We start from the raw sequence: 26,998 nt of genomic DNA, 5'->3' as shown, positions 1-26,998 counted from the left end.
CCTTCCTTACCCATCTGGCAGTGTGGGCGGCACCCTCAGGGATCTCACTCAGACGGGATTTCAACTCACGCCCTCCTCTCCCACCTGCCTGTGATCCGCACAGTCACAGATGGGATTTGAACTCACGCTCTGATGGGATTTGAACTCAGGCCGACAGGTTCTGCTACCCAGCACGGCTACCCCACGAGCCACCTGTCTGCACATGATCTTCCATTGTTTTTGGTAAATTTATCATGGATTATGTTGTTTGTTCAGCACTTTAAAGAGAAAAGACTCATCTCAGATGCTGCTTTAAACAGATTCAAACCCCAGTCATGGGATACAAAGTCTGGCCCACCGGTTGTGCTATCCCATGAGCCACCTGGCCACACAGGATCGCACATTGTTTTTGGTAAATTTATCATGGATTATGTTGTTTGTTCAGCACTTTAAAGAGAAAAAACACATCTCAGATGCTTCTTTGACTGGATTTGAAATTTGGCCCACAAGTTCCACTACGCAGCAGTGGTAAGAATTGAACTCACGACCCTTACAGCGCAAATCTCACGTCTTATCCCTGCGCTATTGGGTCATTCAAGCAAATGCTTCAATTCTTTACGAATATATAGATCTGCCACAAATATAACTAAAACAAGATCTTGATCGCTTGATACAATCTCCTCATTCTTAGTAACTATATAGTTCTAAAACGCTTTAAAGTGATCACTAAGCCTGGGGCTGTGGTAAGAATTGAACTCACGACCCTTACAGCGCAAATCTCACATCTTACCCCTGCGCTATTGGGTCAGTCAAGGCTGAACTGCTAGTCTTTACAAATATATAGATCTGCCAGAAATATAACTAAAACAAGATCTTAATCGCTTGATACAATCTCCCCATTCTTAGTAAATATTTAGTTCTATAACGCTTTAACGGGATCACTAAGCCCGGGGCTCTGGTAAGAATTGAACTCACAACCCTTATAGCGCAAATCTCACGTCTTACCCCTGCGCTATTAGGTCATTCAAGAATAAAGTGCAATTCTTTATGAATATATAGATCTGCCAGAAATATAACGAAAACAAGATCTTCATCGCTTGATACAATCTCCCCATTCTTAGTAAATATTTAGTTCTATAACGCTTTAACGGGATCACTAAGCCCGGGGTTGTGGTAAGAATTGAACTCAGGACCCTTATAGCGCAAATCTTACATCTTACCCCTGCGCTATTGGGACATTCAAAAATTACTGCCGATTCTTTGCGGATATATAGATCTGCCACAAATATAACTAAAACAAGATCTTGATCACTTGATACAATCTCCTCATTCTTAGTAACTATATTGTTTTATAACGCTTTAAAGTGATCACTAAGCCCGGGGCTCTGGTAAGAATTGAACTCACGACCGTTACAGTGCAAATCTCACGTCTTACCCCTGCGCTATTGGGTCAATCAAGAATAAAGTGCAATTCTCTATGAATATATAGATCCGCCACAAATATAACTAAAACAAGATCTTGATCGCTTGATACAATCTCCTCATTCTTAGTAAATACATCGTTCTAAAACGCTTTAACGGGATCACTAAGCCCGGGACTGTGGTAAGAATTGAACTCACAACCCTTACAGCGCAAATCTCACGTCTTACCCCTGCGCTATTGGGTCATTTAAGGCCCGCCCACAAATCTTTACGAATATATAGATCACTTGATACAATCTCCTCATTCTTAGTAACTATATCGATCTAAAAGGCCTTAACGAGATCATTAAGCCCAGGGCTGTGGTAAGACTTGAACTCAACAAACAGCACAAACCACACTTCTTTTTTGCCACACCTGAAAGTGATCTCTGATATTGATCACATGATAGAAACTCCCCATTCTTAGTAAATATTTAGTTCTAAAACATTTAGACAGCACTTTAAAAACCCCATCAAGTTTCCTTTTAATGTTGTCATCTTCAGTAAACAGGAATCTAAATATTTCAGATGGAACCTTTTTCATTTTTTCAAAGGTTTTAGGGAGAGTATGGTGCCTTTTTTAAATACAGGTATGGGACCTGTTATCCAGAATGCTCGGGACCTGGAGTTTTCTGGATAACGGATCTTTCTGTAATTAGGATCTTCATACCTTAAGTCTACTAGAAACTCATATAAACATGAAATAAACCCAATAGGCTGGTTTTGCCTCCAATAAGGATTAATTATATCTTAGTTGGGATCAAGTACAAGCGACTGTTTTATTATCACAGAGAAAAGGGAAATAGTTTTTAAAAATCTAAATTTTTGGTTATAATGGAGTCTATGGGAGTCGGCCTTTCCGTAATTCGGAACTTTCTGAATAACCGGTTTCCTGATAACGGATCCCATACTGGTTTCTATCATGTGATCAATATCAGAGATCACTTTCAGGTGTGGCAAAAAAGAAGTGTGGTTTGTGCTGTTTGTTGAGTTCAAGTCTTACCACAGCCCTGGGCTTAATGATCTCGTTAAGGCCTTTTAGAACGATATAGTTACTAAGAATGAGGAGATTGTATCATGTGATTGAGATCTTGTTTTAGTTATATTTGTGGCAGATCTATATATTCGTAAAGAATTGCAGGTAAGTTTCGAATGACCCAATAGCGCAGGGGTAAGACTCTAGATTTGCGCTGTAAGGGTTGTGAGTTCAATTCTTACCACAACCCCGGGCTTAGTGATCCCGATAAAGCGTTATAGAACTAAATATTTACTAAGAATGGGGAGATTGTATCAAGCGATCAAGATCTTCTTTTAATTATATTTCTGGCAGATCTATATATTCGCAAAGAATTGAGATTTGTTCTCGAATGACCCAATAGCGCAGGGGTAAGACGTGAGATTTGCGCTGAAAGGGTCGTGAGTTCAATTCTTACCACAGCCCCGGGCTTAGTGATCACTTTAAAACGTTATAAAACAATATAGTTACTAAGAATGAGGAGATTGTATCAAGTGATCAAGATCTTGTTTTAGTTATATTTGTGGCAGATCTATATATCCGCAAAGAATTGGCAGTAATTTTTGAATGACCCAATAGCGCAGGGCTGTGGTAAGAATTGAACTCACGACCCTTACAGCGCAAATCTCACGTCTTACCCCTGCGCTATTGGGTCATTCAAAAATAAAGTGCAATTCTTTACGAATATATAGATCTGCCACAAATATAACTAACACAAGATCTTGATCGCTTGATACAATCCTACTCCTGACCCTGACCCTACTCCTGACCGTGGCTCAGAATCCTGCTTAGCCCCCGGAATTCTGTTGTGCAACGTTCCACTCCTCCGACATGTTCTAGTGTTATACAGAAGCCGTGCCCATTACTGTCTCCATGGGGGCAATTCAATGGCAACACAATCCAATGGTGGACCTTTGATGACCCCACAGAGCAGCTCAAGGCCACCCCTCCCTCTGGGGTCTATGGACTTTCTGATGTCGGATTCATGGATAACTCTGGAGGTTGTGCACATTCCCACGTTCCTCTGCGCTTTGGGGAAATATTAGTCATGGGGGGGTTTCCTTAGTCTCTATAACAAGGAGACAGTTAATCGAGGTGATGCGTTGGGTGGATGTGCTTCCCATCAGGAGCCGTGGAGTTTCGCTCCGGGCAAGTCTGGTGGATTATTCAGAAGCCGACGTGGTTTATCACAAACCTTGATGTCATCTCCGAGGCATCCGAAGCCACCTTGACTCCTCCATCATCTATAATGTGTTTCCCAGGATCTCCACGGCCCCATTTAAATGCTGCAATGGAAAAACCACTTGAACATATCACTGTCTTAACCCTTTGCACAGAGTGTTCTCTGCTCCAGCCTCTCTGAATAGCAAGTACATTGAATTTTTAAGTTTTTACTCCTCACTGCCCAATCTTTTAGTTCCTTTCCCTATTACAAATAGTCACATATTTACACTATATTCTGGCTTGGGCTGGATCCATACACACAACCAAAGCCATTGCAATACGGCGCCGAGGTTCAGCTTCATTCTATAGGACTGTAGGGTCGAAATACTATTTAGGCACCTTTCTACTGTCCATTTCAGTACAGGATGAATTAAAGGGGCAGGTTTAGCTTTAAATGAATGAAAGCTGGAAAGAATCAGAAGAAGGAGACCAATGGAAAAGTTGCTCGGCCTCAGCCATTCTGTAACATACTAAAAGTGAACTGAAAGGTGAAGAGCCCCTTTAATGGTCAGACTTATAGTCATTGTGGACTTTGCTGATGATGTCACTGCGTGACGCCGCTGTCCTTCATGAGGTCATTGCATTTAATCTTTGATTTCTCAGATAAAATAATCACATTTCTGTCTCGGAAGGACACAAGAGCCATAAAGGTTTTCAGTTGTGAGTCAACTTTTGGCCCATTCTGATGTTCACCTCTTCATTGCCACTGGGTCATTAGTCCCTTACATGGTATATAGTCAGACTAATGGAATTGTACATAAGGGCTCGCCCCTCTATTAACCCATTGGGGTTCAGGGAGCCATGCTGGGGGCTGCGTTACCGGAGGGGCATGGGCAGAGTGTTAGTGCTGGGGCGGCTCTGCCATGCCCCGTACATGAAAATCCCTTGCAAAACAAACACCAAGGGACAGAGCCTTTATTGGATGAAAAGACAGAAAATATTTACAGTCGGCCATGGCAACGAAGTGAAACAAATTGCACAACTGGCGGCATGCTCTGGGCTCGTGTGGAAAGAACTGGATGTGTGTTTAATACTGAAAGTGCTAAGCGATGACATCAGGGGGTCGAGTCTCCCTTGCTTAACCCCTGCCTTTCCTCGTACAGCGTCTCTGGAGGGTCATTAACGCGGGGGAGAGCTCTTGTATCTTGCTGCGTAGGAAGAATAATTAATAGCCACGCTGGTAGCCATGTTTCATCTTGGTGATGCTGCTCTGCTGAAAACTGTCATATGATTCTCCTCTGCTCACTAACTGCATCCCAAGACTTTCCTTGTCTCACCAACTGCATTTTCTGAGCAGACCAATATTGTATGACATCAGTGCTGTCCAACTGGCGGCCCGCAGGCTGCAATGTGTGGCCCCCAACATGAAAGTCTGCCTGCTGTGTCTGCTTACCATATGTAAACTTTAAAAGGTATCACTAGAGAGATTAACTGGCCCCTGCATACTCTCCCTGCCCTATACTCCCTGTGGGTGCCATACTCTGTCTGCCCTATACTCCGTGTGTTCCATACTCTGCCTGCCCTATACTCCCTGTGTGTGCCATACTCTCCCTGCCCTATACTCCCTGTGTGTGCCATACTCTGCCTGCCCTATACTCCCTGTGTGTGCCATACTCTGCCTGTCCTATTCTCCCTGTGTGTGCCATACTCTGTCTGCCCTATACTCCGTGTGTTCCATACTCTGCCTGCCCTATACTCCCTGTGTGTGCCATACTCTGCCTGTCCTATACTCCCTGTGTGTGTCATACTCTGCCTGCCCTATACTCCCTGTGTGTGCCATACTCTGCCTGTCCTATACTCCCTGTGTGTGCCATACTCTGCCTGTCCTATTCTCCCTGTGTGTGCCATACTCTGCCTGCCCTATACTCCCTGTGTGTGCCATACTCTGCCTGCCCTATACTCCCTGTTTGTGCCATACTCTGCCTGCGGGTGGCTAACACTGGCCTCCATTATTGGCCCTCCACTATATCAGCCAGGACAATTCCCGTCCTCCGTACGACAGAAGTTGGACAGCACGTATGTCGTATGATCATTTGTGCGTGTGGTGGGAGAAAAGGCGACAGATATCAGTAAAAAGCCTTGGATATCGCTCGTCTTGTTGATCAGGTAGAGTTAAAGAATTATTTTTGTTTCTACCTGCATATCTGACCATTCAGCTCTTACCATTAGTAGGATGAGCGAAAGATCTTTTGTACGACCGATGGTCATGGAAAAATTCATAATTGAAGGTGTATGGCCACCACAACTAAGAGTTACAGTTCTGCAGGCACTGCACCTTCGCTGCCATATGTTACACAGTGAACTCTCAGACCAATGAACAAACAGCAGCCACACTCAGCTTTATACACAGTCTCCAATTATACGTGAATCTGTGTGTGTGACCTTGTGCATTGTGTTGTATTCAGCTACACACACATCTAGTAATAAATACTGTTAGTAAGGAGCCCACCACCCACAATAGCCCACCTGTCAACTTCAGAGACGCTGTTATTCCAGCCCGGAATCCTTTTTATAAAATGACTACGGGTGCACCAAATCCACTTTTTGGGATTCGGCCGAAACCTTCGTGAAAGATTAGACTGAACACCGTACCGAATCTGAATCCAAATTTTCATATGCAAATTAGGGGTGGAAAAAGGGAAAAGGCGGGACAAAAATGTTTTTTACTTCCTTGTTTTGTGACAAAAAAAAAATCACGCGATTTCCCTTTCCACACCTAATTTGCATATTCAAATTCGGTTCAGCCGTGCACAAGGATTTGTCCGAATCCGAAATCCTTTTGAAAAAGGCTGAATCCTGGATTTGGTACATCCCTAAACATTACATGTAAGAGGGACCCAGGCCCCAACATCTCCCCGACCCCAAGCTCTGCCTCTGTTACATGATGTGGAATCCTCTGCCCGTCTGGCAAGTAACAATCTTCTATCCCTGAATATTTCCACCCTGTGCAAGAAGTTACTAGCCCTTTTTATGGATTAGAGAACCCGCTTCCTATCTGTTCCACTCACTTCAAATCAGAGCAGCAGGGCTTGGAGGCAACTTGAGGATAAAGAAAGACTAAAGACCCCCAAAAAAGGAGAAAATGGGCCTCTAATGATCCACAGCCGGACTGACCTGTTGGTGGGACCCACTGTTGAAGAGGAAAGGAACTTACCTGAATGGTCTCCCCCAGCCGTTCTACATTGCTGCTACATTATTATATGACACGAGGCTTCACCAAGTGCTGCTCATATTGTCTCTACTTCTCTACCTATAGAACCATGAGAAGCCTCCTCCATCCATTCTAATGGCACCAACCCAGTCCCCTGACCCCGGCACTGAGCTACCTATAGAACCATGAGAAGCCTCCTCCATCCATTCTAATGGCACCAACCCAGTCCCCTGACCCCGGCACTGAGCTACCTATAGAACCATGAGAAGCCTCCTCCATCCATTCTAATGGCACCAACGCAATCCCCTGACCCCGGCACTGAGCTACCTATAGAACCATGAGAAGCCTCCTCCATCCATTCTAATGGCACCAACCCAATCCCCTGACCCCGGCACTGAGCTGCCTATAGAACCATGAGAAGCCTCCTCCATCCATTCTAATGGCACCAACCCAATCCCCTGACCCCGGCACTGAGCTGCCAATGGGAAGTGCGGTACCTGCCAGGTCTTCTTTAGAGGAAACCAAGCGAGGAGAACTGTTCCCCGGCTCAATTCTCAGCGAAAGTCTGGAAATAAAAACAAGACAAATAATCAACAGACAGAGAAAATACACGGAAAGCACAAAGACAAAGTGGATGACAGCGAGTTCCATTAAGGGGATTTTGGCTGAACTCAATCCAAACCTTTCAAAAAAAGAATCAAGTGACTTTACACCATGTGACCATGAAAAAATGTTGTTTTTGGTTTTGGGTTGGGAGATTTTGCTAATGATGCTTTAGATTAAGGATTTGGTACTTTGCCCAACTTGGATTCGGGAAATCCCTAAATTCCATTCAATTTCCAGTCTGTAAAATGTTGACTAATTAAAAAACAAACAGACCCCAAAAATAAAACAGCTTTAGGGTCAGGGCAACCAGGCAGATTCGGGGAGATTAGTCACCCGGCGACAAATCTCCTCTAATTCGTGCGACTAATCTCCCCGAACTGGAGATTCATTTTTCGAAGTTGCCTCACAAGGAAACTTCAGAAAACAAACTGCAATCCTGCAGGCAATTTATATTCTAGCCAACGGGAAGGCATTTCGGGGAGATTAGTCGCCCGAAGAAGAGGCGTTTTTTCACCAGGCAACTAAATCTCCCTGAATCTGAGCGTGTGCCTTGACTCTTAGGGCAGAGACACACGTGGGGATTCGGGGAGATTTGTCGTCTGGCGACAAAATGCCTCTTCTTCTGGCGACTAATCTCCCCGAACTGCCTTCCCGTTGGCTAGAATCTAAATCGCTTTCCAAAGTCGCCCGAAGTATCCTCATGAGGCTCCTTCGGGAAAATAAGTGATCCGACTGCCACCCCCCCGGCGATTTACATTCTAGCCAGCGGGAGGAAGTTCAGGGAGATTAGTCGCCCAAAGAAGAGGCATTTTGTCGCTAGGCAACTAAATCTCCCCGAATCTGAGCATTTGTGCCCTGACCCTTAGGGCAGAGACACACGTGGAGATTCGGAGAGATTAGTCGCCCATCGACAAATCGCCTCTTCTTCGGGCGACTAATTGCCTTCCCGTTGGCTAGAATCGAAATTGCCAGTGGGATGGCATTTGGAGTGATTCGTTTTCCGAAGTCAACCGAAGTTGCTTCACGAGGAAACTTCTGACGACTTTGGAAAACGAGTGCCATCCCTCAGGCAATTTCGATTCTAGCCAACGGGAAGGCAGTTTGGGGAGATTAGTCGCCAGAAGAAGAGGCGTTTTGTCGCCAGGCAACTAATCTCCCCAAATCTCCACGTGTGTCTCTGCCCTTAATGTTAATTACAATCCCCCCTCATTGATTTCTGTAGCGGCTGCTTTAAGTCACTGGACACGGGAACATGAGGTGGGTTTGTCGTTGGTACCGGCGCCGTACCCCTAATCACCTTCCGTCTCGCAGGCTCCTCCCACTCATATTCCCAACGAGGCGAGAATTTAACAACAATTCCAGGCTATTTCTTCAATTTCCTGTGTAGCGGAACAAGTATGGGAACTGTTATCCAGAACACTTGGGACCTGAGGTTTTCTAGATAATGGATCTTTCTGTAATTTGGATCTTCCTACTTAAAGTCAAATTTGTGTGTGTGAGTAATGCAAAACGACTTTATTGCACCCCCTGAAGCCAATCGTGGTCCCTAATATTTACACACGGCTTTTATCTTCCGCCCGCGTCTCCCAAACGTTGTTTGAACTACAACTCCCAGCAACCCCTGCCAGTGACCTGTGAGTCCGCTCATTACAAATCATCACTGGGGGAGACATTTAATGCTATTTACTATACGACTCAATGGAAAGACACAGCAAGACTATTATATTAATGGGGGGGGGTAGTTGTATCAGAAGATTTAAAGCCGTTTGGTTTTGGAAGACGGTTCGTGTATTGTCCATGGACTCGGGAATGTTCCTTTAGCTGCCGATCTGACCAAATGCTGGAGCTGCGCCATTAACCCTTTAATCCAGTTACCAGACTAGCGACTGCTCAGTGTAGTGATAGACCAGTTACAGTCCTCTGCTGAGTTTTAACACCATTAACAATTATCAATATATTTAGGACATTAAGACATTTTGCGCCTTAAGCTACTTAAACATGCCTTACCCTTTAAACAAAACAGAGATTGTTTGTCCTACACTCACACTCACCCCTGGTCTGTCCTACACTCACACTCACCACTGGTCTGGCCAGTCCTACACTCACACTCACCCCTGGTCTGGCCAGACCTACACTCACACTCACCCCTGGTCTGGCCAGGCCTACACTCACACTCACCCCTGGTCTGGCCAGGCCTACACTCACACTCACCCCTGGTCTGGCCAGTCCTACACTCACACTCACCCCTGGTCTGGCCAGTCCTACACTCACACTCACCCCTGGTCTGGCCAGTCCTACACTCACACTCAACCCTGGTCTGGCCAGTCCTACACTCACACTCACCCCTGGTCTGGCCAGTCCTACACTCACACTCACCCCTGGTCTGGCCAGTCCTACACTCACACTCACCCCTGGTCTGGCCAGTCCTACACTCACACTCACCCCTGGTCTGGCCAGTCCTACACTCACACTCACCCCTGGTCTGGCCAGTCCTACACTCACACTCACCCCTGGTCTGACCAGTCCTACACTCACACTCACCCCTGGTCTGGCCAGTCCTACACTCACACTCACCCCTGGTCTGGCCAGTCCTACACTCACATTCACCCCTGGTCTGGCCAGTCCTACACTCACACTCATCCCTGGTCTGGCCAGTCCTACACTCACACTCACCCCTGGTCTGGCCAGTCCTACACTCACACTCACCCCTGGTCTGGCCAGTCCTACACTCACACTGACCCCTGGTCTGGCCAGTCCAACACTCACACTCACCCCTGGTCTGGCCAGTCCTACACTCACACTCACCCCTGGTCTGGCCAGTCCTACACTCACACTCACCCCTGGTCTGGCCAGTCCTACACTCACACTCACCCCTGGTCTGGCCAGTCCTACACTCACACTGACCCCTGGTCTGGCCAGTCCAACACTCACACTCACCCCTGGTCTGGCCAGTCCTACACTCACACTCACCCCTGGTCTGGCCAGTCCTACACTCACACTCACCCCTGGTCTGGCCAATAAATACAGACAATATGTGTTCAGTTCTGAGGACCTCTTGTATTTGTCTACACACATATATATACACAGGTATAGCATCCTCTATCTGGAAACCCACTATCCAGAAAGCTCCATATTACAAGATGGACTTCTTCCATAGACTCCATCTTAATCAAATAATTTATATTTTAACAAAAGATTTCCTTTTTCTGTGTAATAATAAAACAGTCGCTTGTACTTGATCCCAACTAAGATATAATTAATCCTTATTGGAAGCAAAACCAGCCTATTGGGTTTATTTAATGTTTATATGATTTTCTAGTAGATTTAAGGTATGAAGATCCAAATTATGGAAAGATCTGTTATCCAGAAAACCCCAGGTCCTGAGCATTCTGGATAACAGGTCCCATACCTGTAATAATAAAACAGTCGCTTGTACTTGATCCCAACTAAGATATAATTAATCCTTATTGGAAGCAAAACCAGCCTATTGGGTTTATTTCATGTTTATATGATTTTCTAGTGTACAAAGGGGTTGTTCACCATTTAATTAACTGTTGTAGAGATGTGATACTCAGAGTTCCCTGTATAACTCAGCCTGCAGCCTTGTGTCTTTATATGGTCACAGAACAACCCCTCAGTGACTTCTAATATCCTTATCATTTACAGTAGGGGGTACATTATCCCTTATAATACATGAGTGATACTCAGAGTTCCCTGTATAACTCAGCCTGCAGCCTTGTGCCTTTATATGGTCACAGAACAACCCCTCAGTGACTTCTAATATCCTTATCATTTACAGTAGGGGGTACATTATCCCTTATAATACACGAGTGATACTCAGAGTTCCCTGTATAACTCAGCCTGCAGCCTTGTGCCTTTATATGGTCACAGAACAACCCCTCAGTGACTTCTAATATCCTTATCATTTACAGTAGGGGGTACATTATCCCTTATAATACACGAGTGATACTCAGAGTTCCCTGTATAACTCAGCCTGCAGCCTTGTGCCTTTATATGGTCACAGAACAACCCCTCAGTGACTTCTAATATCCTTATCATTTACAGTAGGGGGTACATTATCCCTTATAATACACGAGTGATACTCAGAGTTCCCTGTATAACTCAGCCTGCAGCCTTGTGCCTTTATATGGTCACAGAACAACCCCTCAGTGACTTCTAATATCCTTATCATTTACAGTAGGGGGTACATTATCCCTTATAATACACGAGTGATACTCAGAGTTCCCTGTATAACTCAGCCTGCAGCCTTGTGCCTTTATATGGTCACAGAACAACCCCTCAGTGACTTCTAATATCCTTATCATTTACAGTAGGGGGTACATTATCCCTTATAATACATGAGTGATACTCAGAGTTCCCTGTATAACTCAGCCTGCAGCCTTGTGTCTTTATATGGTCACAGAACAACCCCTCAGTGACTTCTAATATCCTTATCATTTACAGTAGGGGGTACATTATCCCTTATAATACATGAGTGATACTCAGAGTTCCCTGTATAACTCAGCCTGCAGCCTTGTGCCTTTATATGGTCACAGAACAACCCCTCAGTGACTTCTAATATCCTTATCATTTACAGTAGGGGGTACATTATCCCTTATAATACACGAGTGATACTCAGAGTTCCCTGTATAACTCAGCCTGCAGCCTTGTGCCTTTATATGGTCACAGAACAACCCCTCAGTGACTTCTAATATCCTTATCATTTACAGTAGGGGGTACATTATCCCTTATAATACACGAGTGATACTCAGAGTTCCCTGTATAACTCAGCCTGCAGCCTTGTGTCTTTATATGGTCACAGAACAACCCCTCAGTGACTTCTAATATCCTTATCATTTACAGTAGGGGGTACATTATCCCTTATAATACACGAGTGATACTCAGAGTTCCCTGTATAACTCAGCCTGCAGCCTTGTGCCTTTATATGGTCACAGAACAACCCCTCAGTGACTTCTAATATCCTTATCATTTACAGTAGGGGGTACATTATCCCTTATAATACACGAGTGATACTCAGAGTTCCCTGTATAACTCAGCCTGCAGCCTTGTGCCTTTATATGGTCACAGAACAACCCCTCAGTGACTTCTAATATCCTTATCATTTACAGTAGGGGCTACATTAATTCTAATAATACATGAGTGATACTCAGAGTTCCCTGTATAACTCAGCCTGCAGCCTTTTGCCTTTATATGGTCACAGAACAACCCCTCAGTGACTTCTAATATCCTTATCATTTACAGTAGGGGGTACATTATCCCTTATAATACATGAGTGATACTCAGAGTTCCCTGTATAACTCAGCCTGCAGCCTTGTGCCTTTATATGGTCACAGAACAACCCCTCAGTGACTTCTAATATCCTTATCATTTACAGTAGGGGGTACATTATCCCTTATAATACATGAGTGATACTCAGAGTTCCCTGTATAACTCAGCCTGCAGCCTTGTGCCTTTATATGGTCACAGAACAACCCCTCAGTGACTTCTAATATCCTTATCATTTACAGTAGGGGGTACATTATCCCTTATAATACACGAGTGATACTCAGAGTTCCCTGTATAACTCAGCCTGCAGCCTTGTGCCTTTATATGGTCACAGAACAACCCCTCAGTGACTTCTAATATCCTTATCATTTACAGTAGGGGGTACATTATCCCTTATAATACATGAGTGATACTCAGAGTTCCCTGTATAACTCAGCCTGCAGCCTTGTGCCTTTATATGGTCACAGCACAACCCCTCAGTGACTTCTAATATCCTTATCATTTACAGTAGGGGGTACATTATCCCTTATAATACACGAGTGATACTCAGAGTTCCCTGTATAACTCAGCCTGCAGCCTTGTGCCTTTATATGGTCACAGAACAACCCCTCAGTGACTTCTAATATCCTTATCATTTACAGTAGGGGGTACATTATCCCTTATAATACATGAGTGATACTCAGAGTTCCCTGTATAACTCAGCCTGCAGCCTTGTGTCTTTATATGGTCACAGAACAACCCCTCAGTGACTTCTAATATCCTTATCATTTACAGTAGGGGGTACATTATCCCTTATAATACACGAGTGATACTCAGAGTTCCCTGTATAACTCAGCCTGCAGCCTTGTGCCTTTATATGGTCACAGAACAACCCCTCAGTGACTTCTAATATCCTTATCATTTACAGTAGGGGCTACATTAATTCTAATAATACATGAGTGATACTCAGAGTTCCCTGTATAACTCAGCCTGCAGCCTTTTGCCTTTATATGGTCACAGAACAACCCCTCAGTGACTTCTAATATCCTTATCATTTACAGTAGGGGGTACATTATCCCTTATAATACATGAGTGATACTCAGAGTTCCCTGTATAACTCAGCCTGCAGCCTTGTGCCTTTATATGGTCACAGAACAACCCCTCAGTGACTTCTAATATCCTTATCATTTACAGTAGGGGGTACATTATCCCTTATAATACATGAGTGATACTCAGAGTTCCCTGTATAACTCAGCCTGCAGCCTTGTGCCTTTATATGGTCACAGAACAACCCCTCAGTGACTTCTAATATCCTTATCATTTACAGTAGGGGGTACATTATCCCTTATAATACACGAGTGATACTCAGAGTTCCCTGTATAACTCAGCCTGCAGCCTTTTGCCTTTATATGGTCACAGCACAACCCCTCAGTGACTTCTAATATCCTTATCATTTACAGTAGGGGGTACATTATCCCTTATAATACACGGGTGATACTCAGAGTTCCCTGTATAACTCAGCCTGCAGCCTTGTGCCTTTATATGGTCACAGAACAACCCCTCAGTGACTTCTAATATCCTTATCATTTACAGTAGGGGGTACATTATCCCTTATAATACATGAGTGATACTCAGAGTTCCCTGTATAACTCAGCCTGCAGCCTTGTGCCTTTATATGGTCACAGAACAACCCCTCAGTGACTTCTAATATCCTTATCATTTACAGTAGGGGGTACATTATCCCTTATAATACACGAGTGATACTCAGAGTTCCCTGTATAACTCAGCCTGCAGCCTTGTGCCTTTATATGGTCACAGCACAACCCCTCAGTGACTTCTAATATCCTTATCATTTACAGTAGGGGGTACATTATCCCTTATAATACACGAGTGATACTCAGAGTTCCCTGTATAACTCAGCCTGCAGCCTTGTGCCTTTATATGGTCACAGAACAACCCCTCAGTGACTTCTAATATCCTTATCATTTACAGTAGGGGGTACATTATCCCTTATAATACATGAGTGATACTCAGAGTTCCCTGTATAACTCAGCCTGCAGCCTTGTGTCTTTATATGGTCACAGAACAACCCCTCAGTGACTTCTAATATCCTTATCATTTACAGTAGGGGGTACATTATCCCTTATAATACATGAGTGATACTCAGAGTTCCCTGTATAACTCAGCCAGGGCCGCCATCAGGGGGGGACAGGGGGGACAAGCGTACCGGGCCCGGGCATGAAGGGGGGCCCGGCAGCGCTGCATTTTTTGAAGATCCGGACCCCCCTTACGAGCACCCGAGCCGTACGTCTTGCTTCTTGAGTGCCGAATGCGGAAGTGCCGAAAAGCCGAAGCCGATGCGCCGAAAAGACCCGAAGTCACGGAAAAAGCCGAAGTCCCGAAGCGCCGAAAAGACCCGAAGTCACGAAAACAGCCGAAGCCGAAGTCCTGAAGCGGTGAAAAGACCCGAAGTCACGAAAGGAGGCGAAGTTGAAGTACTGAAGCCATGAGTTCAATTCTACTGAACACCAGTTTGTGTTTTTTTTTTTTTTAATCCCCTGGCCACCAATGTATTATTTTAATATTCTATAGGCCCCTGCCTCCAATCTTTTTTTAAAACTTTTTTTTTGGGGCCCCAATTTTTTTTTTAACTCGTAAGGGGCCCCTTGCCACCATTGTTTTTTTTTTTTAAAAAAAAAATTAATTTTCTTTTTGGTGGCCCCAAATTTTTTTAACTTGTAAGGGGGCCCCTGCCACCAGTTTTTTTTTTTTTTTCAAATTTTTTTTTGGGGCCCCAATTTGTTTTTGACTTATAAGGGGGCCCCTGCCGCCAATGGTTTTTTTTTTTTCAAAAAAAAAATTAATTTTTTTTCAAATTTTTTTTTGGGGCCCCAATTTGTTTTTAACTTGTAAGGGGGGCCCTGCCACCAGTTTTTTTTTTTTTTCAAAAAAATTTTTTTTTTGGGGCCCCAATTTGTTTTTAACTTATAAGGGGGCCCCTGCCGCCAATGGTTTTTTTTTTTTCAAAAAAAAAATTAATTTTTTTTTCAAATTTTTTTTTGGGGCCCCAATTTGTTTTTAACTTGTAAGGGGGGCCCTGCCACCAGTTTTTTTTTTCAAAAAAATTTTTTTTTTTTTCCAAATTTTTTTTTTGGGGCCCCAATTTGTTTTTAACTTATAAGGGGGCCCCTGCCGCCAATGGTTTTTTTTTTTCAAAAAAAAATTAATTTTTTTTCAAATTTTTTTTTGGAGTGGGCGGGATATAGGGCGGAGCTTGGTCGTCAGTGTGGGCGGGGCCCAGGGGGCCCCAAAAATTTTGTTGTACGGGGCCCCGTGATTTCTAATGGCGGCCCTGAACTCAGCCTGCAGTCTTGTGCCTTTATATGGTCACAGAACAACCCCTCAGTGACTTCTAATATCCTTATCATTTACAGTAGGGGGTACATTATCCCTTATAATACATGAGTGATACTCAGAGTTCCCTGTATAACTCAGCCTGCAGCCTTGTGTCTTTATATGGTCACAGAACAACCCCTCAGTGACTTCTAATATCCTTATCATTTACAGTAGGGGGTACATTATCCCTTATAATACATGAGTGATACTCAGAGTTCCCTGTATAACTCAGCCTGCAGCCTTGTGCCTTTATATGGTCACAGAACAACCCCTCAGTGACTTCTAATATCCTTATCATTTACAGTAGGGGGTACATTATCTCCTATAATACATGAGTGATACTCAGAGTTCCCTGTATAACTCAGCCTGCAGCCTTGTGTCTTTATATGGTCACAGAACAACCCCTCAGTGACTTCTAATATCCTTATCATTTACAGTAGGGGGTACATTATCCCTTATAATACATGAGTGATACTCAGAGTTCCCTGTATAACTCAGCCTGCAGCCTTGTGCCTTTATATGGTCACAGAACAACCCCTCAGTGACTTCTAATATCCTTATCATTTACAGTAGGGGGTACATTATCCCTTATAATACATGAGTGATACTCAGAGTTCCCTGTATAACTCAGCCTGCAGCCTTGTGCCTTTATATGGTCACAGAACAACCCCTCAGTGACTTCTAATATCCTTATCATTTACAGTAGGGGGTACATTATCCCTTATAAAACATGAGTTCCCTGTATATAAAAACATGAGCAAGAGAATGGGGCTTTCTAAGGACAACTTCATCTTCAATTTCTTTCTTTGTATATTTTGCCCAGCAGCCCTGGGGCAATATCCTTACTAATGTAACCGGAGCTACGTGCATTACAGTGTTACGTTTATAAAGGCGCGAGTATAATGGGACTATTCTCCTGCCTCGGGATCAGCTCAGTGTCTGTGCATTGGGATGGGGAAGGGATATTTCCTGTATTAATTCCCCTGGGAATAAATCCTCATACAATAGAAATTCTATCCTAACCTGCGGGAGGAATTGCTGTAGTCGGTTGGCCAGGCAGAGAGAGAACTGGACTGGGCACATGAGCCCAAAACAGAATGAGGAGCAGACGCTCACTGCTTTTATTTTGTTGCCTCTCTCTGTACTTTGCTTATGGTGATTATACAACAGGAGGAGGAGGATTCCATAAGTCCCAGTGATTCAGCTCAGGACACAAGACAAAGAGCCTTTAACACCCGTTTTATATTCGTGAGCTTCCCCCTGTATAACAGCGCGGGGGTCTCTATTCCCAGCAGAGGAGCAAAGGTCGGCACACAAGCCCCCCCTCCCCAAATAGACAGGAAACAGCTGCTTTGTTACTCCAATGATTCATGTCTAACAACTGGGACTCCTAATAATAATAATAATAATAATAATAATAATAGTAATAATAATGATAATAATAATAATAGTAATAATAATAATAGTAATAATAATAATAATAATAATAATGATAATAATAATAATAATGGGGTGTCTGGCCAGATACTGTCATTATCTATAATACATATACCCACCCGTGCTCTATTCACTATATGAGATATTACTAGAACTGATGTTCAGCTCAACTTACTTATAATTATCGTCTTCAACAAATTTTTGGAGCTCTTCAATATATCGGACTGACTTGAGATACTTCTGTACATGAGGCAGCGTCACCAGGTGATCTGTGATATAGAAACTCATTAGTCACCCGAGGGGAACCTTAAATACATTTCAACTTAAATATAAATATTATTTGTGTCCTGGGGACCCCTGGAACTATAGCAGGGTGACACCCCAATGTTTCTATATATCTGTAACCTTGTTATGAGCTAAGGGGGCCCAGTCTGAAGGCCAGTTAGGGGGAGATTTGGGGTGAGTGATTATTTGTACCCTGGGTACCCCTGGAACTATAGCAGGGTGACACCCCAATGTTTCTATATATCTGTAACCTTGTTATGAGCTAAGGGGGCCCAGTCTGAAGGTCAGTTAGGGGGAGATTTGGGGTGAGTGTTTATTTGTGCCCTGGGTACCCCTGGAACTATAGCAGGGTGACACCCCAATGTTTCTATATATCTGTAACCTTGTTATGAGCTAAGGGGGCCCAGTCTGAAGGTCAGTTAGGGGGAGATTTGGGGTGAGTGTTTATTTGTACCGTGGGTACCCCTGGAACTATAGCAGGGTGACACCCCAATGTTTCTATATATCTGTAACCTTGTTATGAGCTAAGGGGGCCCAGTCTGAAGGTCAGTTAGGGGGAGATTTGGGGTGAGTGTTTATTTGTACCCTGGGTACCCCTGGAACTATAGCAGGGTGACTGTTACCCCAATGTTTCTATATATCTGTAACCTTGTTATGAGCTAAGGAGGCCCAGTCTGAAGGTCAGTTAGGGGGAGATTTGGGGTGAGTGCTTATTTGTACCCTGGGTACCCCTGGAACTATAGCAGGGTGACACCCCAATGTTTCTATATATCTGTAACCTTGTTATGAGCTAAGGAGGCCCAGCCTGAAGGTCAGTTAGGGGGAGATTTGGGGTGAGTGCTTATTTGTGCCCAGGGTACCCCTGGAACTATAGCAGGGTGACACCCCAATGTTTCTATATATCTGTAACCTTGTTATGAGCTAAGGGGGCCCAGTCTGAAGGTCAGTTAGGGAGAGATTTGGGGTGAGTGATTATTTGTGCCCTGGGTACCCCTGGAACTATAGCAGGGTGACTGTTACCCCAATGTTTCTATATATCTGTAACCTTGTTATGAGCTAAGGGGGCCCAGTCTGAAGGTCAGTTAGGGGGAGATTTGGGGTGAGTGTTTATTTGTGCTGTTCAGGCTGGTTCTTGTCACTTATAACTGGACTCATGTTTTGGGAGGCTGCAGAGAACTGTCACCCCTACATATGACAAGCACTTGGCCGGCTTTCTCTTCATTTAACAGGCACCCACAGAAACTCTTGCTTCATGTAGGGGTTAAATGAATGACGAATGAAGTTGGTGACATTTAATGAGCAGTAGATTATACACATAAAGTCTTCTGTACATAATAAGTATCTCTGGTGGATTCTTGGTCTTTAGCTAATTAAAGGTGTACTCACCGTATATGGAGGAGACTTGTAAATCGGCGATGATTCTCAGGATATTGTTCATCTGATTGGTCCGCTGCTCATTCTCCATAATGCTGCCAGATGCTGGGTAGGCGGAGTCGACGTAGATTATATCCAAAAGGTAGATTCCTAAAAAATATATATTTGAAAATATGTGTAAAACCCTTCAATTTCATAAATATTGCACATTCATTGAGAGATCTAAAATATAGATACCAGATAATGTGAAATGGTTGGAACATGTTGTTGGAGCCAGAAACATAAAATTAAAGGTGGGCATGAACTCGTCCGACGAGCAGGTATTACCCACCTACATGCTGGGCCACTTTGGGATGATCCAATCATGTGGCAGCAATATGATTAGAAAGGGGCCACAGAGAGACCCATCAGGGGGGTGCCCAATGGTATTTTCTAACCTGCCCAAAAGGTATCTTGTGTTCTTTAAGACATCAGGATCTAGTTCCTAGACGACAATTTGGTCTGTAGGGGCCGGGCCAGCAAATGGTTTGTCCCGTGTGTGACATTTACATCCCAAAACATTGACAGTTACGTTTTAAGACAGTGCCTGGCTGGTTCCTGGTATTTCTCAAGTCAGGCTTTGTGTACAGGCGTTGGGGCAGCAGATATGGGGAGGGGAGCGGTGTCTAATGAAGGCCAAGCGTGAGACAAGCCCGAGACAAGGAAACCCAAGAGGAAAAGCCGATAGTCACAGCATGGGGTTTCTTCATAACCTCTTACGGAGCAGAGCCGTCATTCATGTTTGTGTTCAGCTAACGTTGCCTTGAATTCAGGAAGCCCAGCCGTGGATGATTGATTGGCCAGTTTAGCAGAACCTCAAGCGCTCCCACAAGCTGTCTTTAGCTACATGGGATTAGCCCGTATAGAGCTGGGGATGGACTTGGCCCTGGAACGTTTACTTCTCCTGCCTCCAGTCGGCCTTGTACAATGTCTGTTTAGTGTCTATGTGGCCTGTGCAACTTCCCAATAGAAAGACCCCTGTTGCGTGTTTGTAGGGGTGCTTTGGGTGCACCGTTGAGGCCTGTTACATTGGACATTGTACAACTTGCCATGTACCAAAGAACCTCAAGGTGAACTTTGCCTTGAGCACATGTTAGCTGACAGTCTACCAGGAGGTGCCGGGGGGGGGGTATTACATTAGAAAGCAGCCAATTGTGAACTTGAGCGGTTCACACGACATTTCTGTGGTGAGGACGACATGCCTTAAGCACACACTTGAATCAAAATAGGTTTATCCTGAGCTTCTCTAGGGAACCCACAAAATTCAACTTGTATATGTGCATTTTCTATAGACAGAACCGCCAGTCCCACTCGTACGTGCAGGTAATTGCCAATCTCCAGGCCTTCTGATCCGCTGACACATACACCACATACATATAGGAATGTGGGTGCAACTGCCCCGGAACTGCTCTGCTTAAAGGGGAACTATAAGGAGAACAAAACTGAATGAAAGAATGAAGGGGATATAAAATTATCATCATAGTTCCCCCTTAAATTGCTTCTCTCACCAACTAGTCCGTTGAGTGCATGCCTACTGTATTCAGAAGGAATTTTCAAGTATCAGTTCAATCTACCGACCATTTAACTACTGCCAACGTGACCCCTGAAGGTTCTGCTCACAGTTACCAATATTGGAACGGAACATCCAGGCCATCATTGGAGAATAACAGTCACAAGAAGCCATAGCTGTAATTATGTGCCTTCTGCTGGTTTCTAAAGCCCAACTTTTAGACTAGAAGGCACTGGGCATGAGATGGATGACCACGTAGATCTTCCTTAATGGACACAAAAAGGTCCCTTTTGGCAAATCAAAATGATTGTTCACTATTTGATTCTATTCGTGCAAGTCAAGCATTTTGGAGATCTCCCCCAGACTTAGATGGTGGAGACCCCATAGTCAGAGCCAAGCACCTATGGAGACACCGGTGTCTCACTCTTCTGCTGGCGCGTATAGAGAGGTCTGTAACTGTCATTTTTGAAGTGCATGTCTCGCCAGAGTGCAAGTTGTATGAAGCAGTAGAAATGTAGGGGGTGCCCTGTCTATCAGATTACCAATACCAGACTCGATAAGCCACACGTTGGATTTGCACAGTTTTTAGTCATCGGGTTTCGCACCACCGGAGGGATCAGAAGTGAGACGACCACGTCGTCAACCTGCCTGGAGCAACACAAAGCAGCCACAGAAACGGACCCGTCTGCATTCTGTTTGCAATTTGTCAGCGACAGGAACATCTGTTTTCCATCTGCTTTTATGGAGCAGCTCTTGATGGAGTGGCCCAGTAACGATCGCACAGGGAGACCATTGTGCGCTTCCCTTATACGACCCGCACTTACGCCGCCATTTATGGGAGGCCTGATCATCATCACGTTTATACGTATTATCTTAGCCTTTCCCCCATTATATCCCTTAATGTAAATGTTACGTTCTATGGGATCCCGGCCATGTTTCATGTTTTCTGCCTGTCCATAGAAGAGTATTGGAGTCAGCACAAGGCACAGAGTGTTCCATACAAGGGTCCATAGAAACCAGGGGCCTGTTTTTCTCTGTTTGTTTTCCTACATTTCTCTCAGTTTAAACCTTCTTGTTCCTAAACAGCCCCAGTCAAAGAGAGAGAGAGGTGCCATGTCTTCTGTTAATAAAGGGCTATGAGGAACCCCATCCAAGGCTTTCATTGACTTTATCAAGAAGCATCATCAGCATTTAACTGCTTCCCCGGCCCCTGATACAGAACATGCACAGTACCCAACCACGTTCCTCTCCTGCCCTTGAATGTTTTAGGACTAAGTGATACTTTATACTTTGACAGCCCCTTTAAGTGATAAAGAGCTTTTCTCGGTTGGCTTTCCCCTCCTGCTGTCTGTCTCCCAGCAGGTATATCAGCCCAGGCAATCAATATAAATCTCATCACGTTATCCTGAAGGAATGTCCTTACCCCCAATATGGCAACAGCAGAGAATTCACGGCCCTCAAGGGGGATATCCCCAACACGTATCATGTATGTTCTCCATCTAACAGCTTCACCTCAACCTTTTGCTACCATGAACTCAAAACGGAGTAGGAACAGAGGGAACCCCAAGGAAATAAATCACTTTTTCCATCTACAACTACAGTGACACATTCCGATGGCCCACGCTAAATACACTGTCCTCTGGTGATCAATGTGGTTGGTGAGGGATCTGCGTTTTACATTTTCCTTATATATTTTTGTAATTTTTCCTTGTTATTCGGCACAATACCAAACATATGTTTCCAGTTACACACAGAATCCCCTCTAGTCCAGCTAAATCCCCATCCGCAGCAGCACGGGAGGGAAAATGGAATAGTCGGGACCACAAACCCAATGACTAACTGACTCTACATCCAGCACGTCAATAAAACATTCCAATGTTGTCAATGGGGCCGCACTGCCAGCACCTGAATCTGAATGTGTCCGGCATATGAAAGGAGAAAGGGTTGAGTGAGAATAAAGACCCCACAGAGTCAGCATGGCCCCCCCAGCCCAGAACATTACCCTCTCCACTGCTGCAGCCACTTGTAGGCTTTGCTCCACCATCTACTGTACAACAACCATTATTCAGGACTCCTCTTAGCTCATAAAATGGTTACAAATATAAGAAAACCTTCATACATTAGAAATTCAACCATGACTCCCGGACCATCTATGTCTAGGACAACAAATCCATTTTCACCCCAAATAAATACTGAATCTGACAAAATAAAAGTTCTGCATGGCCCTGTTCTTCTTGTATCTCCCCTACTAAGTGGCACCAATGGAGACCTCCAGCTTCATCTCATTTCTTATGGTTCATAATGCCGTGCTGGGGTTGAACTTCTCTTCTTCCCCCAAGGGCCACATGTAATTTGGGGGCATTCCTACAAATCAGTAGTTGAGGACACAAGTTTTAAGCTGCAATGAAAGTGCTCCATGAAATGACCCAAATCTTGAGTATCTTTGGGGCATAATGGAGCTGCAGGAGTTACAACTTCTCAGGGGCCTACAGCCTCAGGGGCCCAAACAAATGTTTTTGTTCACTCATAAATCTGCCTTGACAAGGGGTCACCCTAATTAAATGGTGCAGGATATGAGAGGTATAATAATAATTACAGTAGATGGAGGCCGTCTGATTAACGGATTATTTATGCTCTGACAGACGCCTCTAATTTCATGTTGGTGGTCTTCCCATTCAAGTCCCAGCCCCATTGCCACAGGGCACCTTTCAGGGCGATGACGGGATCTATGGATTGGGAAGGGCGTCGGACAATGATAAGTAGCTGCATTCCGCCTTCAACCGATGCTGTTGTCATTTCACCCATTACATGGAATTTACTTGACCTTATCAGTCTCCTCTCCCTGGAATTCTACATGCCATGCAGCTGCCCACCGACATTCCTCACTCCATGCAGACAATTTGCATTTTTTCACTGCTGAAAGGGGGAAACTTGGCAACTACAGGGGTGAATTGGTGCAATGACTCGAAATAAACAGACTGCAGTCTGTCATGGAATCCAAACCAGCACCGGCACATTTCTAAAATACTTCTAATTTGACGTTACAAAAGCACTACCAATCTCCATAGTCTTTTCCTTCAAGAATGTCAATTGATTCCTAAATTTGCAGATTTACACAATTAATCTGTATAGCATTCTGTCCCAGTGGCTGCACAGATCCTATCTGATCCCCATTGTAAGCAGCAGTCCTGTCCTGCTTTATGGCAGCTGAGATTCTAGCTATCTGTATAACAGAACATTCTGTCCCAGTGGCTGCACAGATCCTATCTGATCCCCATTGTAAGCAGCAGTCCTGTCCTGCTTTATGGCAGCTGAGATTCTAGCTATCTGTATAACAGAACATTCTGTCCCAGTGGCTGCACAGATCCTATCTGATCCCCATTGTAAGCAGCAGTCCTGTCCTGCTTTATGGCAGCTGAGATTCTAGCTATCTGTATAACAACATTCTGTCCCAGTGGCTGCACAGATCCTATCTGATCCCCATTGTAAGCAGCAGTCCTGTCCTGCTTTATGGCAGCTGAGATTCTAGCTATCTGTATAACAGAACATTCTGTCCCAGTGGCTGCACAGATCCTATCTGATCCCCATTGTAAGCAGCAGTCCTGTCCTGCTTTATGGCAGCTGAGATTCTAGCTATCTGTATAACAGAACATTCTGTCCCAGTGGCTGCACAGATCCTATCTGATCCCCATTGTAAGCAGCAGTCCTGCCCTGCTTTATGGCAGCTGAGATTCTAGCTATCTGTATAACAGAGCATTCTGTCCCAGTGCCTGCACAGATCCTATCTGATCCCCATTGTAAGCAGCAGTCCTGTCCTGCTTTATGGCAGCTGAGATTCTAGCTATCTGTATAACAGAACATTCTGTCCCAGTGGCTGCACAGATCCTATCTGATCCCCATTGTAAGCAGCAGTCCTGTCCTGCTTTATGGCAGCTGAGATTCTAGCTATCTGTATAACAGAGCATTCTGTCCCAGTGCCTGCACAGATCCTATCTGATCCCCATTGTAAGCAGCAGTCCTGTCCTGCTTTATGGCAGCTGAGATTCTAGCTATCTGTATAACAGAGCATTCTGTCCCAGTGACTGCACAGATCCTATCTGATCCCCATTGTAAGCAGCAGTCCTGTCCTGCTTTATGGCAGCTGAGATTCTAGCTATCTGTATAACAGAACATTCTGTCCCAGTGGCTGCACAGATCCTATCTGATCCCCATTGTAAGCAGCAGTCCTGTCCTGCTTTATGGCAGCTGAGATTCTAGCTATCTGTATAACAACATTCTGTCCCAGTGGCTGCACAGATCCTATCTGATCCCCATTGTAAGCAGCAGTCCTGTCCTGCTTTATGGCAGCTGAGATTCTAGCTATCTGTATAACAGAACATTCTGTCCCAGTGGCTGCACAGATCCTATCTGATCCCCATTGTAAGCAGCAGTCCTGTCCTGCTTTATGGCAGCTGAGATTCTAGCTATCTGTATAACAGAACATTCTGTCCCAGTGGCTGCACAGATCCTATCTGATCCCCATTGTAAGCAGCAGTCCTGCCCTGCTTTATGGCAGCTGAGATTCTAGCTATCTGTATAACAGAGCATTCTGTCCCCAGTGCCTGCACAGATCCTATCTGATCCCCATTGTAAGCAGCAGTCCTGTCCTGCTTTATGGCAGCTGAGATTCTAGCTATCTGTATAACAGAACATTCTGTCCAGTGGCTGCACAGATCCTATCTGATCCCCATTGTAAGCAGCAGTCCTGTCCTGCTTTATGGCAGCTGAGATTCTAGCTATCTGTATAACAGAGCATTCCTGTCCCAGTGGCTGCACAGATCCTATCTGATCCCATTGTAAGCAGCAAGTCCTGTCCTGCTTTATGGCAGCTGAGATTCTAGCTATCTGTATAACAGACATTCTGTCCCAGTGGCTGCAACAGATCCTATCTGATCCCCATTGTAGCAGCAGTCCTGCCCTGCTTTATGGCAGCTGAGATTCTAGCTATCTGTATAACAGAACATTCTGTCCCAGTGGCTGCACAGATCCTATCTGATCCCCATTGTAAGCAGCAGTCCTGTCCTGCTTTATGGCAGCTGAGATTCTAGCTATCTGTATAACAGAACATTCTGTCCCAGTGGCTGCACAGATCCTATTTGATCCCCAAGCAACAGTCCTGTCCTGCTTTATGGCAGCTGAGATTCTAGTTACCTGTATCTGCACTCAATCAACCCAACAAAAATATCTTCTTTGTACAACACAAGCTGTAATCAAGAAAAAAAAAGTCAAGATGGACACTCCAGAGTGGAATAATCATGAGCCATCATTTCCAGGGCTCTGAAACCTCCATTGACTCAATAGGTTTAACAGCTTTACAGCCTCCTTGGAGATGATGTAGAATGGCCACTGTGATAAAATGAACACATCCATCACCCCATCATGTTTTACCGCTACCAAGCCCACTCGCTGCTCCATCTGTAAGTAATCCAGCTAATACAGGCAGAGAGAATAGCAAACACATGTGCGCGGGATATTTACAGCTAGACTAACGCCATGACATAAGGTAATAAACTGTGTGTTTATATAAAGCAAAGTCTCTACAGAAATATACCTGTAAATGTCCAGCAACAAGTCTCTGCTGTGCCGCCGGGCCACTATCTGCCTTTATTCAATAACAAAGGGGTCCAATGCGGTGTATGAACTTTGGATCAGACTTGTGATTTCATGGGGTGACTGAATATTTGGATCTGATTTGTTGCCTTAACCCTTTAACCGCCAAGCACGTACGGCGTACGTGCTGGCGGTTCAGGGCTCAGGCTGCCAAGAACGTACCTCGTACGTTCTTTTGCAGCTGAGCCCTTCTCTCTGCATCGGCGGCTTTTGCCGCCTCTGCAGAGAGTCAGGAGGGTAGACAGCCCCCTGGGCAACGTGGCTGGGGGGCTGTCAAGTCGGATCTGCGACGCGATTGTCGCAGATCCGACTTCAAAGTAGCAGAAGCGCAATGTAAGCGCTGCTGCTGCTGGCTTACCTCCTCCTCGTCGCACCACGCGCCCAGTCACTTCCTGCTGCGCAGTAACTCTGCAGACACGCTGCCAGGAGTCGTCCTTCGGTTCCAGCGATCCTCCTGCTACAAAAACGGTAAGTGCACTTTTTTTTACACACTTACCTGCACTTACACATACCTACAGTACATTTATACACTTACATGAACATTTTAGTAAAAATTTGTGTTTTTTTATTTTTTATTTTTTTATTTTAGCACACTTAGTCGATTTTG

At 44.6% G+C, this 26,998-nt stretch overlaps 1 protein-coding gene across 2 annotated transcripts in view; it reads right to left on the bottom strand.

Annotated features, from left to right (window-relative positions):
• Nucleotides 1-26,998, bottom strand: part of LOC108698168 (ras-specific guanine nucleotide-releasing factor RalGPS1) — a 183,120-nt gene that overhangs the window by 24,621 nt on the left and 131,501 nt on the right. For both annotated transcript variants that reach the window (XM_018229456.2, XM_041572316.1), the window contains exons 10-12: nt 19,206-19,343; nt 17,710-17,803; nt 7,328-7,395 (exon numbers count right to left, since the gene is read on the bottom strand). In XM_018229456.2, coding sequence (XP_018084945.1) covers nt 7,328-7,395; nt 17,710-17,803; nt 19,206-19,343 — 300 coding nt within the window. The remainder of the gene's footprint in view (nt 1-7,327; nt 7,396-17,709; nt 17,804-19,205; nt 19,344-26,998) is intronic.

The sequence above is a fragment of the Xenopus laevis genome, chromosome 8L (assembly GCF_017654675.1).
Source record: "Xenopus laevis strain J_2021 chromosome 8L, Xenopus_laevis_v10.1, whole genome shotgun sequence".
Lineage (NCBI taxonomy): Eukaryota > Metazoa > Chordata > Amphibia > Anura > Pipidae > Xenopus > Xenopus laevis.
The sequence above is the reverse complement of the archived record's forward strand: the minus strand, read 5'-3'. Positions and strand labels throughout refer to the sequence as shown.